Genomic DNA, 17,481 nt, shown 5'->3' with positions numbered 1-17,481 from the left:
GAGGTAGGTTGTGCTAAAATTCCGTAAATGTGTGAGTTTTAAGAATCTAAAATAGAAGTAGAACTCTAAATTTTGTATGGCAGTTGCTCTATTATAGTACAATATAGTGCCTGCACATCCACGTTATACCTCATTAAAGCAACTGCCATGCCAAATTTTAGAGTTCTACTTCTATTTTATATTCTTAAAACTCACACACTTAAGGAATTTTAGCACAACCTACCTCCCACTTTTATTTTTTTGCATAAGGCGGGAAAGAAGGCATTCAGTGCATAGTGCTAAGAACTTTGAGGAAGAGAATCTAATAGTCTTTTGCTTAATTCCAAAGTAAGTCCCTAATACTCTCTAATGGTTCGAAAATCACCCACCACCCAACGCAGGTAAAACTTTTGAATTTATATTCCTTTATAAGGTCCTAGGACAAACGCAGGAGTCCCAAACGTCGGAGTGGACACCTAACCTAACCTATTTTAGACCATCTTATAGGTTTTTTTTAAATACCTGTTTATTATTTGTACATTCATATCTTAACCTAACCTTATCTGTATAGAAAACCTAATTAAATTAAAATTTCCACACTACTGCGTTTGTCCACTCAGACGTTTGGGACTCCTGCATTTGTCCTGGAACCTTTTAAATAATTTTTTTTATGGTAAAAAATGCATAGGTAATCTTTTACCATATTTTATTTTCATGACAAAAAAGCATAACTATTAAATTAAATGGAAAATATTAAATACTCACAATTAAAATTAGTTTTAATTAAATACCTACCCTAATTTGAATAATTTCTATTTAATTCAAAAAGTTTAATTAAGTATGAAATGTCAGAAGAACCTTGAAAATAATTTTAAATAGCTGTTATTATAATCTAATCAAAATATCAAGGACCATTATTATCCTGATCAATTTTTAAAATGAAAAACACTAGGTAAATATGTACTTTTTAAAAGTACTAGCGGTTTCTCAAAATTTATCGCTATATTTCTTTACTACTAAATCCTACGATTCCCTTAGCAAAATCGATATATAAAATACATGGGAAAAGTTGTTGTCAATTTATGTTGCTAATAAGAACCTCATTTATTTGTCAGTTCATTCATCCAGTAGGAGAGGAGGTAATGGGGTAAACGGGTAGGATGGGGGGTATCGTTATTTTAGCCAGCAAGGACTATCACCTTAGTAGAGCACATAAAAATCTGGTGCATTATCCAAGTAATCATATATCAATTTGTAATAGCGTAAAAATAAACTTGTTTTATGTTAAACATAACTCTTTAGTCAAACTTACATAAATTCTACATAATTTATTAACAGAAAACAAACACTTTTTACAATAATATTAAAGACCATTATTATTTAAACAATACACTTATCTTACTGTATAAAGTAGTAAGGATTTTTTAATAACTGAACAAACACTATTGAACTGAATAAGTTCTCTTCTTTAGGAAGCTTTACATGTGTCCCAGGATGGTTTTAAGCTATTCAATTATAAGATTTAGGATATTTTTATGCCCCCTTCATATCACTTTGAATACAGATATCCTAGATGCTAGGAGCTCAACCGCAAGTACATAATAAATCAATATTAAACTATTAAAATGTCATGTATCAAAAAACTTTTATTTTCCTATATAATATTTTCTACCCCCTGCTTTCCCATTAAAATACCAATATCCTAGATCGTAGGGGCGCAGCCGCTAGTACATAATAAATTAACTATTCAAATGTCATATATCAAAACCCCTTTATTTTCCTATATAATAATAAAATTCTGAATCAATTTTGATCTAGAGACTATATGATATAATACTTAAATGCTTTCTGTGAAAAAATAAATGTTTAAATATTAAACACCATTCATAAGTCAGACATACACAAACTCTCCATAATAAACATGGATTTAAGGAATAAGACAAAGGCCTATAAATATATACCTAATGATGATACACAAAATTACCCATTCTGTAGATTACAATAAGTGGTTGAAATGTTTGGACACTCAACTTACAGCACAAACCAATCAAAATTCAATTAAAGCCCCCAAAGTGGTTGAGCCAATTATAAGAAAAGATTGTTATAATACTTTGGGGACTTATTAATAAAAAGCTCAATGTCTCCTCCTGCCAGACAATAAATCATATGTTCAGGTATTAAACATGACAACCCCATTCCAATAAATTCTTATTTATGTTCTTCTAACATGGAATGGTTCTTTATTATTAATGATTATCTTTAATGATTCAACAAGTACAAAATTCTTTAATGTTGTAGGTATTGATAAACTTTAACACTATGAAACGTATTTTATAAATAACACAATAAGTATTAGTCAATTTAAGTAAAATTTTGAGCAACTCCAATGCAAGAAAAATCTTCTAAAATATGCAAAATTAATGGCTAATAATCCAAGTAAGTAATGAAACTTCACAATGTCCAGAAATGGACTGTGTAAGGTCCTGTACTGTAGTGTGTACCACTACTAACTAAACCATTTCCTTCAAGCTCTTCAATTCTCTTCCCTTTTTTTAGGGTGGTTCCTATAATAAGTTCAGGATATATAATAACAGTAAAACTTATATAAGGATCAGATTATTATTGTTCAGTTACAATCTTGTAGTTTGCGAAACAGTTGAACCAACTTTTGATAGACACATACACACAATGGTGTCCATGTAATTCAGCCAACACTTGTCTAAGTGCTTTTCAAAGATTTCGTAAAATGCGCGGCTGTGATTGGCTTAAATTCTGCGCACCCCGATTTAGCGCACCATTGAAATGATTTAAAGATCCCGCTTAGGAGATTTATTTTGTTATAAATTATGCAGGGAGTGATGAGGAGACATGGGAATGTAAAAGTACTCAAAATTTTATAACCATGTTGATTGATTGATAGATTAGCCATAATTTCTTAGGGTTTGGACCTAAGTAGTCATGGAGTAGGCTGAGACACTTTTGTAAAGCCACTAGGGCTATCAAGCTCCACGTTAAAGCACATTATGACTTGACCCGCTATCTCATGAGAGCTACTCATTATTACCTCACCCTTGCCGAGTATGGCAGCTGTCCCAAATTAAGTCACCGTAATGAATTACGCTCACCGCAGAGGAGCTTGGGATAAGGGTAGTACTGATATTATGTATGTGACTATTGAGCATCCAAACTTACTCAATAATCCCCTTCTTACACAACCAGGGGAAGTAGCGTGATCATTATTGCGAATGAGAAAATCGAGTCAACACATGGAGAATTGAACTCGAACTCTCACCACCGTAGCTCAGTGTGCTACCACTTAGCCACGACGCCCTAATCTTATAATATAACCATGTTATCGTATTTGTTGGCTCAAAAACTTTGGGTACTTTTACTGATTTTTTGTTGGATGTTTAATTAACAGAAGGGATATGTTGTTTGTCCTAATTGGAGATGTACAAATCTACCATTGTCATATCACTAAAAATCCATTCAATTATGTAATTTTTGTGAAATATAAAGATTTAAACGAATGGTCTAAGAATTTTAGTTGAAAAATCTCATCATACAATATGTTAAAAATGTTTGAAATAAAAAATATAGGCGATGAAGGTAGTATATGCTTTAAATTGCTTTCAATTTTCATTTTCATAACAATCTTTGTCTGCCTCTATACATTAATCATTTTTTATTTGTTGTGTGGTGGAAACTGTTTGGTAGCAACATACACACTCCATACCACATTCTCTCTCTCTATTTCTAGCCTTCTTTCTCTCTCTCTCTCTTTCTGTTCCTAGCCTTCTTTCTCTCTTTCTCTCTCTCTCTCTCTCTTTCTGTCTCTTTCTTTAGGCCGGCCTCTAGGCTCTGGCTAGTATTGAGTAAGGCTGTCCTAGCAAAACTACAAAATATAAATCTAATTTAAAGCAAAATTTAACAAAGCCAAGGACCTAAAACCAAAATTTAAATAAAATCATTATATTTGGTCAAAAAAGGCCCTTTCCTGCGTTAGGTCAAACAATAGTATGTTAAAAATTTAATAAAAAATGAAAGCTAATTTAAAGAAATGCTTATTTTTTCTTATGAATTTAAATAGGTAATTATCAAGAAACATTGTCTTATTAATTATAAATAAAGCTATAGACCCTTATAATAGTATTCTAGTTACAAAGTTTACTAAAATAAATGGTCATGCTCGATTGTAAGTTAACCTAAAAATATAGTTTGTGTATATGTATGGTTATACAGAGGTGAAAAGGCTCTAACAGGTTTCAACTATTTATTTACTTTTTACTCGGTGTGCTAGACATATTAATTAGCAACTACGCTACATATTTTAATTACTAGCGGCTTTGCCCAAAAAGGTAATTTAAAAAAAAAATTAAGTATTTCTGGTGCTGCCATTTATTTTTAAAAAATAACTGCATAAAAAAATGGTAGGGGATTTTTTTGGGTTTTTTTTGGTGGGGTTGTGGGTGTCCCAGCCCCCAAGAAAATAGCCCAAAACCACCACAGGACCAATAGGTATAGCCCCTGAAGAGTAGAATCCAATCGGTTTAGTGGTTACCGAGATCTTAAGGGACGGACGGACAGACATCATTCTACTTTGTATTATAGATTAAATAGTTAACGGCTACGTCCATCCACTTTTAATTTCAGTTTTAATACCTAAGGAGAAGAAAAAATGTGATTGGGTGATTCTTTTCCATGGGAGGGTGATGTAAACCTCCCCTAAATAGTTTTAAACCTTCCCACGTCTTATGTACAACAAAACCAATATATTGTAACAAACTATGTTTCTTATAACCCACTGTTGCTATACCATTTCTTACACATAATAATAATCAAATATTATTATCGACATTTAATATTAATGGCTATTAAGTATTCAATGGGCAATATTGCGCAATTTTATTTTAACATTCAATATGGTTCCAGGACAAACGTCGGAATGTTAAAATACTAATTTATTTAAGTATTTCTATACAGATTAGGTTAGGTTAAGATATGAATGTACAAATAAGCCCCTCGCTTTGGTTAGACATTTAAAAAGCCTTTAAGATGGTCTGAAATAGTTTAGGTTAGGTTTAGTGTCCACTACTGCGTTTGTCCTAGGACCATAGAATTTGTTACTTTTGACCCGTGTATTAGTTGCAACTTTAATATAATAGAAGAGGAAAGGGGCAGAAGCTATAAGTTTTTTATGCTTAAGATTTAAGCAAAAAGAAAATTACATTCAGCTACAATCTTTCCTATCTTTGGCGTTTTTACTCAAAGTACCCTGTTGAACAATGAGAAAAATGGGGGAAGGAGGTGACAGCTGTCTTTTTATTGTTTAATACTTTAGGTCTGGTAATGTTAGCCTGTTTTGTCCCGCAGGGTTAGGGCCCCCATTTCATTTCATTTGTGAATTAAAGTGCTCGAAAGACACATTACTTAGACTGTTAAATCTTATTTTTGTTTTGACTTTTTGGTAAAATTAGGTAGGTATAATAAAAGAACTAGGTAAAATATATAAGTGAAAAATTGGAAGATTCAGAATTAAACTAAATTTTTTGGTTGAATTTTAACATTTTTTCCCAATAAGTTTACCCTTTTCATATTTATATATGATGACAGTAGTTCGAGTTCTCGGATTTTTTAAAACTTGTTTTGTTCCCCCCCCCCCCCCCCCTTATTTTTGTGCATTAACTGGTTGAATTTGTTCCACTGGCAAGAAATTTTGGTTTTTTGATAACCCGTTTTACCCCATCCCTTATCCTCTACCCCACTTTTGCTTTCATTACAAAATTCTTCCATCCTAACTTAACAACGCTACTCAATAATGTAGCTCACCAAATTTACACATAAGGGGACGTTAACATGGGAAATACATATAATTAATTATGAAAATAATATATCCAAGTGCGTCTGTCGATAAAAAGAGAAAGACGCAATCAATCATTTAGCTCTTTATTTTTAATTCTTAAAGTTTAAAAATATTGTACTCGGCTATTCCTTGGCCGATTTAGGCTTTTAATCATATCCTGGCCGAGACAAATTTAGACCATTGACTAATCAAAAATCGGTTCAGTTAGAGGGATACCCAACGTCTCATTTTATTGCTACCCAAGTCTTATAACTACGTTGTAATAATATGTAACCCCCTAAATTAAGTTAAGATAAATGTGTACTATATATATTTAAATCACGCCCCTACCGCGTGGGTTAGTTTGGCACTCCTTTGTCAACAACCGCATTAACTGGTGTTTATACAAATGCGCCAATTTCAAATCCCCTACCTAAAATTTTTTTATAATATTTTATATTAAAACTCAAATTAAAAAGTAGAAAGGCAGTTGACTTATCCCCCTCCCACTTTAATAATACCTAAAGGCTTCTAGGGGGCGTTGCCAGGGGCGTCCAAGCTTTTTATTTTGGGGGGGGTAAAATTTTTTTTAGGGGGGGGTAATTTGGTTTTGGGGGGGGTAAAATGGCGCGCGAAGCGCGCCGCAAATTTTTTTTACCCCCCCCAAAATTTTTACCCCGGGGGTAAAATTTGCTTGGGGGGGGTAATTACCCCCCCTGAAATCTGTTGGCAGGGGTAAAATTTGTTTACCCCCCCCAAAATTTACCCCCGGGGTAAAATTTTTGGGGGGGTAATTTAAATTTTATAAAAAATTTAGTATTAAAAATGCGCGCGAAGCGCGCAAAAATTTTTTTTGTTAGAGATTTTCTATTTTGGGGGGAGTATTTACCCCCCCAAAATGGTTTGGGGGGGGTAAATACCCCCCCCAAAATCGTTGGGGGTGCCTACGGCACCCCCAAGGTAGGGGTAATTTTTTTTTGGGGGGGTAATTGTTCACAAAATTTTAGGGGTGCCTACGGCACCCCCAAAATCGTTTGGGGGTGCCAAATGGCCCATTACCCCCCCCCTTGGACGCCTATGGGCGTTGCCCCTAGTCTATCTTAAAATAAAAGCTATATCTTGCATTATTTTTTTCAATTAGGTGTTTGAACACGAATTCCATATAGTAAAAATATTTATCTTTTTTAATTGTTATCCTAATAAGATAAAAGTTATACTTAAAAATTGTTTTAATAGTTATCATTATATTTTGCATTTTAAAAAAACACAAAAATTGACCAAAATATGCGTATATATTTTGTACTCACTTGCGTCATTTATAATTCAGAATTTATTTACCCGTCATCTTTATATATATCTGAATATAAAAGTTTAGGTTAGAAACCAATGAAAAGTATATTCCTTTTACTAGGTAATGTATTATTTAAGAGTACTGCAGTTAAGAAAAAACTTTACACACATAATATACATGTACAATATTCTCAGAAAGAAAGAGTTATATACAAGGAATTAATTTTTTTATGCTATCAAGAAAAATACAATTTTTGCCTATCGTTTGTGAAAATAAAAGAGATTGCAAAGTTTATAGAAATAAAAAAAAGTCAAGGCCTTTATTATAAGACTAGCGGCTTCGCCCCTAGCCTCTAGGGGCTTTGCCTAAAGAGGTAATTAAAAAAAATTATGTAACTAAAGGTGCCCCCACTACTTTCTATTTAAAAAAAATGAGGTGGATTTTTCTGCTTTTGGGAGGTTTGTGGTGTCCCATCCCCAAGAAAATAGCCTAAAACCACCACATTACCAGTAGGTATATTCCCTGAAGAGTAGAATCTGATCGGTTCAGAGGTTACCGAGATCTTAAGGGACGGACGGACAGACATCATTCTACTTTGTATTATAGATGATATTTTTAGACATAAAAAAATCTATTGAAATAGTAAATTTTTCGGGTAAAGATTGTCTAGTTTGCTGTCATGTATAAATTTCTTGATTCTATCAAGGAATGACATCCCAACAAAAATTGTGTTATCTATAATACAAAGTAGAACGATGTCTGTCTGTTTGTGTATTTGTGTGTTTGTCTGTTTGTTTGTAGCAAAGGATCTCGCTAACCGCTGAACCGATCGGGTTCTCCTTTACAGGGTAGCTTCTCATAGTTCCCGGGAAGGTTTTTAACTATTTTCTTGGGGGTAGGGACACCCCTAACCCCCCCAAAAATGAAAAATACCCCCCAAAAAAAAAAATTTTTTTTTTTTTAAACTAAAATTAAAATAGTGGGGTCGACTACCCCCCCCCAAAAAAATTTGTTGTTCTGATATCCCAATAAACATAAGGAAATATATGTGAGAAAAACCAAGATTTTGAGAGAATAAGGAAGGTGAAAAGGCAGAGTTTATATATTCTCTATACCTCTATTTCAGTTATGATAAAGGAAGAATTAGGGGAATTAAGGAAGAACTTCATAGAATAAGCTAGGTTATCTGAAAATAAGAGAGAATTAGTAAGGAAAATGAAGAACTACTTAGAATAAGCTAGATTTTCTTAGAATAAGGAAGAATGTCTTAGAATAAGGTAGATTTTCTTAGAATAAGGAAGACTGTCTTAGAATAAGGTAGATTTTCATAGAATTAGGAAGTACTTCTTAGAATAAGGTAGATCTTATTAGAATAACTAAGAATTTCTTAGAATAAGGAAGAATGTCTTAGAATAAGGTAGATTTTCTTAGAATAAGGAAGAATGTCTTATAATAAGGTAGACTTTCTTAGAATAAGGAAGAATGTCTTATAATAAGGTAGATTTTCATAGAATTAGGAAGTATTTCTTAGAATAAGGTAGATCTTATTAGAATAACTAAGAATTTCTTAGAATAAGGAAGAATGTCTTAGAATAAGGTAGATTTTCTTAGAATAAGGAAGAATGTCTTATAATAAGGTAGATTTTCTTAGAATAAGGAAGAATGTCTTATAATAAGGTAGATTTTCATAGAATTAGGAAGTATTTCTTAGAATAAGGTAGATCTTATTAGAATAAGGAAGAATTTCTTAGAATAAGTTAGGTTATCTGAGAATAAGGGAGAACTTGGAGGTATTGGGTTAATTTTCTTAGAATTAGGTAGAATAAGTGAGATTTAGGAAGGTGATTTTTATCCTCTTTTACAGATATGTGAGAAAAAGGAGAGTGATTTTTGTCCATATTTGAGATATCTGAGAAAAAGGAAGATGATTTCTGTCCTTTTTGGAAGGGGATTTCTGTCCTTTTTAGGAATGACTTCATTTCCTTCATATGATCCAAAACCCCCCCCCCCCCCCAAAAAAAAATTTTTTTTTTCTTTTTTATTTTAAATCTAAAATACGAAAAATTGGTTTGATCAAACCTCTTGGTAGCCCCTAGAGGCTAGGGGCGAAGCCGCTAGTCTATAGTACAAAGTAGAACGATGTTTGTTTGTCTGTCTGTCTGTTTGTCTGTCTGTTTGTTTGTAGCAAAGGATCTCGCTAACCGCTGAAACGATCGGGTTCTCCTTTACAGGGTAGCTTCTCATAGGTCCCCGGAAGGTTTATAACTATTTTCTTGGGGGGTGGAACACTCCTAACCCCCCTAAAAAATGAAAAATACCCCCCCCCCCAAAAAAAAAAATTTCTTTTTAAAACTAAAATTAAAATAGTGGGGTCGACTACCCCCCCCTAAATAAAAAAAAATTCAAAATAACATATCAATACATTGTCAGCAACGGAAACTTTGTATTAAAGCCATATTGTCGGCAAAAATCCTTTAAATTGCGTATAGACATGAATTGATACAAACAATTTTAACAGCGATGACTTAGAGAAATTATTAGCTTTGAATTGAGTTAAAAAAGTGTTACTATCAAATATCTATTCCTTTTTTCTGCACATTTTTCTACACATATAAATGGAAAAGTACTTGTGCTGCGTAGTTAGAAACAGAATTACTCAACAAAATTTACACATTGTCCGACTAAGTTTAAAGTGAGCATGAAAAATGTTTCTCTGTTAAATATCATCAAGATATATAATAGTTTTTTTTTCTCGCACCGTATTATAAACAGCTTTCTGCGGATAGAAAATGTACAATTATAAGATTAAAACCAGCTTTTTTAGCCCCGAGATGCCGAAAATTGTCTTAACAATCTCAGAACCTACAAAGAAAATAACCTTACTTTTATGATTTTAAACCTTTTTGAGAGAAGTCAGTCTAGACCAACTAATCTTTTTATTTACAAGTCTACGGACAACTGCTAATACCTTAATCATACAAATCTGCATTGAATAATCGCTTACAAGTCTTGTTTTCAATTGCTCATTAATTTATCCCTATATGGAAATTGACCAATTTTATTTGAACAAAATAAAGTTGAGTATCCAATACGAATGTAAATGTGTGAAAATAAATGTATGTATTGTACATTATTATCAACTAGCGCCTTCGCCCCTAGCCTATAGGGGCTTGGGCCCCAAGAGGTTTGATCAAACCAAATTTTCGTTTTTTAGATTTAAAATAAGAATGTAAATAAAATCTTTTTTGGGGGTGGAATTTTTTTTTTTTGGGGGGGGGTGGTTAGTCCACCCCACTATTTTGATTTTAGTTTTAAAAAGAAAGAAAAAATTTTTTTTAGGGGGGTATTTTTCATTTTTTAGGGGGGTTGGGTTGGGGGTGTACCATCCCCCAAGAAAATAGTTATAAACCTTCCCGAGACCTATGAGAAGCTACCCTGTAAAGGAGAACCCGATCGGTTCAGCGGTTAGCGAGATCCTTCGCTACTAACAAACAGACAGACAGACATCGTTCTACTTTGTATTATAGTTAAAAATAAAACTGCAGGAATCTCAAGGGATAAGACATTGGACGAAAAATTAAAATAAATCCCCAATGATGGTAAATAAACAGACCACTTTTGTAGATTAAAATTAGTAGTTGAAAAGTTACGACACTACTAGTTTCAAACAACCAATTAAAATTTAACAAAAGTACCCAAAGTTTTTCAAGCCAACGAATGAGAGTTGTTTATAAAACTTTGGGTACTATAGTATTATATCCAGACCAAAGGTAGATTCTTAAAAAAATTTGCCCCAATAATCGCTTAGTGGGGCAAAATTGTTTTTGTGAAAAATCTACCAAAATCACATTAAAAATCTACAAAAATTGAACAAAATCATAGAAGGGTTGTTAACATAAGATTTTATTAGATTATTCAATAAAATCGCCGCCAGCCTTAATTACCGCCTCTACCCGTCTCCTCAACCGCCGGCAGGTCCAGGTCAAAATGTACCTGTCCAAGCTGGCGTATTTCTCCTTGATAGTGGCAATGAGGGAGGTCTTTGTGGTATGGGCACGTCTATTGGTGCATGCTTCAAAGTAGCCCTAGGCCAAAAAGTCCATTGAATTAAGATCGGGCTGCTGGGAAGCCACATTTCCTTAGGAACGTGAGTAACCGCAGGATCCAAATTCGCCCAACTTTCAAGCTACCCTTATACACGGAGGCTCTTATTTGGACCACAGTTGAGCTAGAACGACGTTCTTTACCTTTTTAAAAATGGCATGAAGTTTAAGCTAGGGTTGTCAGCGCAACCTATAGTCTAAAATGAGTTTTAAAGTTTAATATGGGTCCCTAAAGTCAAGAACCGAGAAACTTTTACGGTTTCTGATGTTTTTTACATCTCAAAATCTGCCCCGTTTCACTTTGCTGGAGTACTACGGCCAAGCCATTTCAGATAGAGAGCTCTAGTCTTTTCTAGTGTCTTACTTATGTATCTAACAGTATCCCCAGCAATTTGCATAACTCTACCTCACCTACAGATGGGCTGAGGTCATAATTAGTGGGCCCTAGTCGAAAATCCAGATTAAACCACCGGCGCATTTGGAATCTGCCTTGTTGAACATATACGCGGCTAGCTCGTTGTACACGTCCATCTACGTCCAAAGATTTTTTTTGCTAAAAGGTCATTATCTAAGCTTTTTATAGTGTGGTCAAACGTCCTGATTGGTCAAGTAGTTTTGGCGCTATGGCCGTTTAAAGTTTGTCCGGTCTTATTTGCCCCACCCTGTATATCTTAATCTCTTTTAGACATTTATTTGATTATATATGATGGATATACCAATATAATAAGCTTATAAGTTTCTCTCTTCATTCTTATGTATCTCGAATTCTGTTGTATTACAGTACGATTTCTGCACTATTTAGCCTGATGTTTACCTGTGATATTACTGAAATTGAAGGACAGTAGGAATTACTTATTATAAGTTTGACAGTGATACTTATAGGATGTTTGTAGTTTCATGTGGGAATAGGGATACAAGTATGAAAAAATTTACACTGCGAACCAAATAAATAGGCAAATCTGAATTCTCAGAATAGCAGCTTTATTTCGATTTTTTTGCACTTTTCTCCTCTAAAGATTTGCCTATTTTGTTGGTTCTCAGTTTATGCTTTTTTTCAGATTAGGTCATAAGATGAAGTTTACAGGATTCAATTCCAAATTAAAAACATGTATTTGAAACATTATGTTTAATTACCTTATCCTTTCTCTCTGATAAGGTCTCCGTTTTTTGACAGTGGATTTTTGCTTAATCTAGGTTTTTTTTGAGGGAGTAGAGTTGAGGTAGATTCTTAAAAAAATTTGCCCCACTAATCGCTTAGTGGGGCAAAATTGTTTTCGTAAAAAATCCTCCAAAATCACATAAAAAATCTACAAAAATTAAATAAAATCTTATGTTAACAACCCTTCTATGATTTTGTTCAATTTTTGTAGATTTTTAATGTGATTTTGGTAGATTTTTCACAAAAACAATTTTGCCCCACTAAGCGATTAGTGGGGCAAATTTTTTTAAGAATCTACCTCAACTCTACTCCCTCAAAAAAAACCTAGATTAAGCAAAAATCCACTGTCAAAAAACGGAGACCTTATCAGAGAGAAAGGATAGGGTAATTAAACATAATGTTTCAAATACATGTTTTTAATTTGGAATTGAATTCTGTAAACTTCATCTTATGACCTAATCTGAAAAAAAGCATAAACTGAGAACCAACAAAATAGGCAAATCTTTAGAGGAGAAAAGTGCAAAAAAATCGAAATAAAGCTGCTATTCTGAGAATTCAGATTTGCCTATTTATTTGGTTCGCAGTGTAAATTTTTTCATACTTGTATCCCTATTCCCACATGAAACTACAAACATCCTATAAGTATCACTGTCAAACTTATAATAAGTAATTCCTACTGTCCTTCAATTTCAGTAATATCACAGGTAAACATCAGGCTAAATAGTGCAGAAATCGTACTGTAATACAACAGAATTCGAGATACATAAGAATGAAGAGAGAAACTTATAAGCTTATTATATTGGTATATCCATCATATATAATCAAATAAATGTCTAAAAGAGATTAAGATATACAGGGTGGGGCAAATAAGACCGGACAAACTTTAAACGGCCATAGCGCCAAAACTACTTGACCAATCAGGACGTTTGACCACACTATAAAAAGCTTAGATAATGACCTTTTAGCAAAAAAAATCTTTGGACGTAGATGGACGTGTACAACGATCTAGCCGCGTATATGTTCAACAAGGCAGATTCCAAATGCGCCGGTGGTTTAATCTGGATTTTCGACTAGGGCCCACTAATTATGACCTCAGCCCATCTGTAGGTGAGGTAGAGTTATGCAAATTGCTGGGGATACTGTTAGATACATAAGTAAGACACTAGAAAAGACTAGAGCTCTCTATCTGAAATGGCTTGGCCGTAGTACTCCAGCAAAGTGAAACGGGGCAGATTTTGAGATGTAAAAAACATCAGAAACCGTAAAAATTTCTCGGTTCTTGACTTTAGGGACCCATATTAAACTTTAAAACTCATTTTAGACTATAGGTTGCGCTGACAACCCTAGCTTAAACTTCATGCCATTTTTAAAAAGGTAAAGAACGTCGTTCTAGCTCAACTGTGGTCCAAATAAGAGCCTCCGTGTATAAGGGTAGCTTGAAAGTTGGGCGAATTTGGATCCTGCGGTTACTCACGTTCCTAAGGAAATGTGGCTTCCCAGCAGCCCGATCTTAATTCAATGGACTTTTTGGCCTAGGGCTACTTTGAAGCATGCACCAATAGACGTGCCCATACCACAAAGACCTCCCTCATTGCCACTATCAAGGAGAAATACGCCAGCTTGGACAGGTACATTTTGACCTGGACCTGCCGGCGGTTGAGGAGACGGGTAGAGGCGGTAATTAAGGCTGGCGGCGATTTTATTGAATAATCTAATAGTCATATACCTATTTTGCTTGCCAGTTTTTAAAATTCAATAAAATCTTTAAAATTGACGATTTTATGTTCATTTGTTTAGAAGTTAGAATTTGTCCGGTCTTATTTGCCCCACCCTGTATATAAAGGGATACTTTTACTTTTTTATGTAAAAGAATGTTTATGGATCATAAAAACAAGGAGAAATTATACTTATTTATCGCATCATATAATAGACAGCTTTCCGCGGATATTGAAATGAAAACTTGTAAGATTAAAACCAGTTTTGTTAGACCCGAGGGGCTGAATGGTATACATGATTTTACAGTATGGCTGAGAACTGGTTTGAATATTAATTTGTTTAAAAGCCATACTGGAAATAGTATTGAAGGGTGTTAAAAAAAACCGATCGCTCACAATTTGAACCACCATAAGTACTTCAAATCTTGGACATAGACCCCATATTGTTTGGAGTTTTTGATGGGGCATATAAAGATCTTTCTTTAGACATCTTAACAAGGTTTCTAACTCAATCTATGCCAATTTGAAATAAAAAGACATTCCCATCCAACTTTGAGGCATGACGGCTCTGTCTATTCCTAGTTCTTGATGATTGCCAGGTCTTTCTTTTTTATGCCAAATTGGCTAAGATTGTGTTAGAAACCTTGTTAAGGTGCCTAAAGAAAGGTCTTTACATGCCAAAAAAACAGCCAAATAACCTACCTTTATCTAACTCCCCATTAATGTTGAGCCCCAGCCAATGCTGGTATCAGGTGCCGATGGAATCTGACAATGTGATTGGTCAGGTTAGACTTCTGGTTGAACTTCTGCTGGCAGAATTCACATGTAAATGGCTGGCTACCCTCGTGGATTCTTTGGTGCACCTGATAACAAAATAACATATAACCTGTTTGTTCTTTATATCACTTTAACAGGAGATTACGCCACTATAGATTTCTAGGGGTCCGTGAATAAGGGGAATGAGGACGACTAAAAAAATTCGGGAGGTGAAATAATTTGGCACCCTCATCCTCCCCCCCAATTTTTTAAAATAGTTGTATACCTTCCCTGGATCTATAAGAAGCTTCAATGTAAAGGACACACACAGACGTCCTGTTACTTTTATACAAGGATTATCAAAAAAACAAGCCTTCAGGCCAAATCTAATTAAAAGGAGATTGAGTAAGATAGCTCTACAATTCAATTTCCTATCCTTTTATCACATATTTCTATCCAAACTAAAATAAATTTTGTATTTGTGTCTCATCTCACGTATTGGCTATGTATTATTCATATTGATATTATTTAGCCTTATTCTTCATACTATATCTTTTATAACTAAAAATATTACAAAAAATGTTCTCAACACTGAATAATAAATATCAGAAAATCCAATAAAACAAAGTATATATCTAATAAATTATTAATAAATCTCTTATTTTTAAAATTCATATTTTATCATTAAGTATTCAACACTGTTTATTGTCTTTTTAAATGTAAGATCCATTTAATTTTTTTACCAATGTACGGTTTATGAACATACATATTTTTGTTTTTCCGATTTATAAAAAAAGTCTTAAAATGCTTCAAGTAGAGACTTTTTTTGTGAATTTTTTTGCTACTTTAAAAAAGAATTTCCTTGTTTATTCCATCTTACAAACCATTGTTAAAATTTGAAAATACTTACGAGTAAAGTTGTCTTTTGTGTGAATGATTTATTGCATATTGTACAGGAGAATGGTTTCACTCCAGAATGAACTGATTCATGTCTAAAAAAAGAAAAGAAATTAACATTAATTTTTAGAACAAGCTGTTACATAGTTATTTCTCGCATCGTAATATAAACGGCTTTCCGCGGATATAGAATGTACAATTATAAGATTAAAACTAGTTTTTTTTAGCCCCGAGGTGCCGAAGGCACTTTTAATCTTATGATTGTATATTTTATATTCGTAGAAAGCTGGATATAATACGATGCTAGACATAGTTTTTTCGTATGCATGAAAACCGGTTTCTATCCACCGGATTCAAATGAATACGAGAAATATTAATACTTAATACCCTGGAAGAAAGAACATTGGTTAGTAAATAGTAACCAAAGTTTTATAACAATGTTATTTTATTCGTTTGGGAACATCACTTTTATTGAATTTTGGTTGATTAATTTCGAAGTAGTAGTGCAGTGTCAAAAATTTCAACTAATAATTTAAAACTAGAAAAGGGGCATCTTTTAAATCAAGATGTATCTCATTTTATATTTCATTGTCTTATCCCTGACAATGGCCATACTTCTAACGCTATGCTAATAATGAACATGAACCACCCAAAAAAAAATCCCACCCCTTTATATTTACAGCTGTACTTTTATAAAACCAAATGTTCTGTGGATTTTTTTAAATCACATTTCGAAGATTTTTTTGATATATGTGATATAAAATGTAATAAATAAATCCATGGAAAAAATGTATGACGCAAGCAAATTGAATTATATATTTTTATTTTGAATCTGTCTGTCTACGTTCAGAATTGCAATATTGACAAACAACGTCATAACAAAGACATTCAAGTTATGTAAGATATATCAATAAAAACAAGGATGACAACATCCAAAAAAGCGAAGCTCTAAAACTGTAGGACAAAAGAACATTAATACTTGTATAATGTCAAAACTGAATTTTCAGCTTATTGTACAATTTCGAAAAAAATTTTTAAGTAAATTTGTTGAAAAAGTGCTTAAATACAGGGCAATGTTTAAGGATATACTTACATTTTTAGGACTTTATTATAGAAAGGCTTTGCTCATAACATGGTACTTTGATGTCCTAGGAATCAAAATTCAAAAAATCAAATTAATCGTAATCGTATTATCATATCACATAAAAATTAGCTGTTAAAAATCAATTTTTAAAATGGACGTACGGACATTATGGTAACGATTATAGATTTGCTACGCTTTCAAATCGTACCTAACTACTACAGGAATCACAATGCAAAGTTCAAAATCGATAGGACAATTCTAACATGCCTAAATAAACGAAGAGAGCTAACCGTTACTGACTGTCAGACCGACCATAATAATAGAAAAGCTTCGCTTTTAGTGATTTATATAGTAATGGAAATTAAGTAAACAGAAAATAAACTTAAAATAAGACGTAGTAATTGTTTGTTTGTTTGTTTAAAAAAGTAATAAATGTATAAGTATAGATGTATATCATAATCCTGCAACAACAACCTGCCCAAAGTGGTGGAGACCCTTTCGTCTGCTAGCAAATTATTTTGTTCATTTGTAGGGGCTTGGTTGTGTTTATATTTTGGACGCTATTAGCTGATTTCAGAGACCTAATACAAAATCCAAAATCCCCTTCAGCATTACTCTGATTTTATAAATATAAATTGTGCCTTGCAACGCTTTT

The 17,481-nt window shown here is 33.3% G+C and overlaps 1 protein-coding gene across 1 annotated transcript in view; it reads right to left on the bottom strand.

Moving 5' to 3' along the window:
• Window positions 1-17,481, bottom strand: part of LOC145313037 (uncharacterized) — a 48,977-nt gene that overhangs the window by 5,413 nt on the left and 26,083 nt on the right. The window contains exons 18-19 of the mRNA XM_080152275.1: window positions 15,756-15,837; window positions 14,792-14,952 (exon numbers count right to left, since the gene is read on the bottom strand). Coding sequence (XP_080008401.1) covers window positions 14,809-14,952; window positions 15,756-15,837 — 226 coding nt within the window. The 3' untranslated portion in view covers window positions 14,792-14,808. The remainder of the gene's footprint in view (window positions 1-14,791; window positions 14,953-15,755; window positions 15,838-17,481) is intronic.

The sequence above is a fragment of the Acartia tonsa genome, chromosome 3 (assembly GCF_053477335.1).
Source record: "Acartia tonsa isolate MP-2025a chromosome 3, ASM5347733v1, whole genome shotgun sequence".
In the NCBI taxonomy this organism is placed as follows: Eukaryota; Metazoa; Arthropoda; class Copepoda; order Calanoida; family Acartiidae; genus Acartia; species Acartia tonsa.
This window is presented reverse-complemented; position numbering and strand designations above follow the sequence as displayed.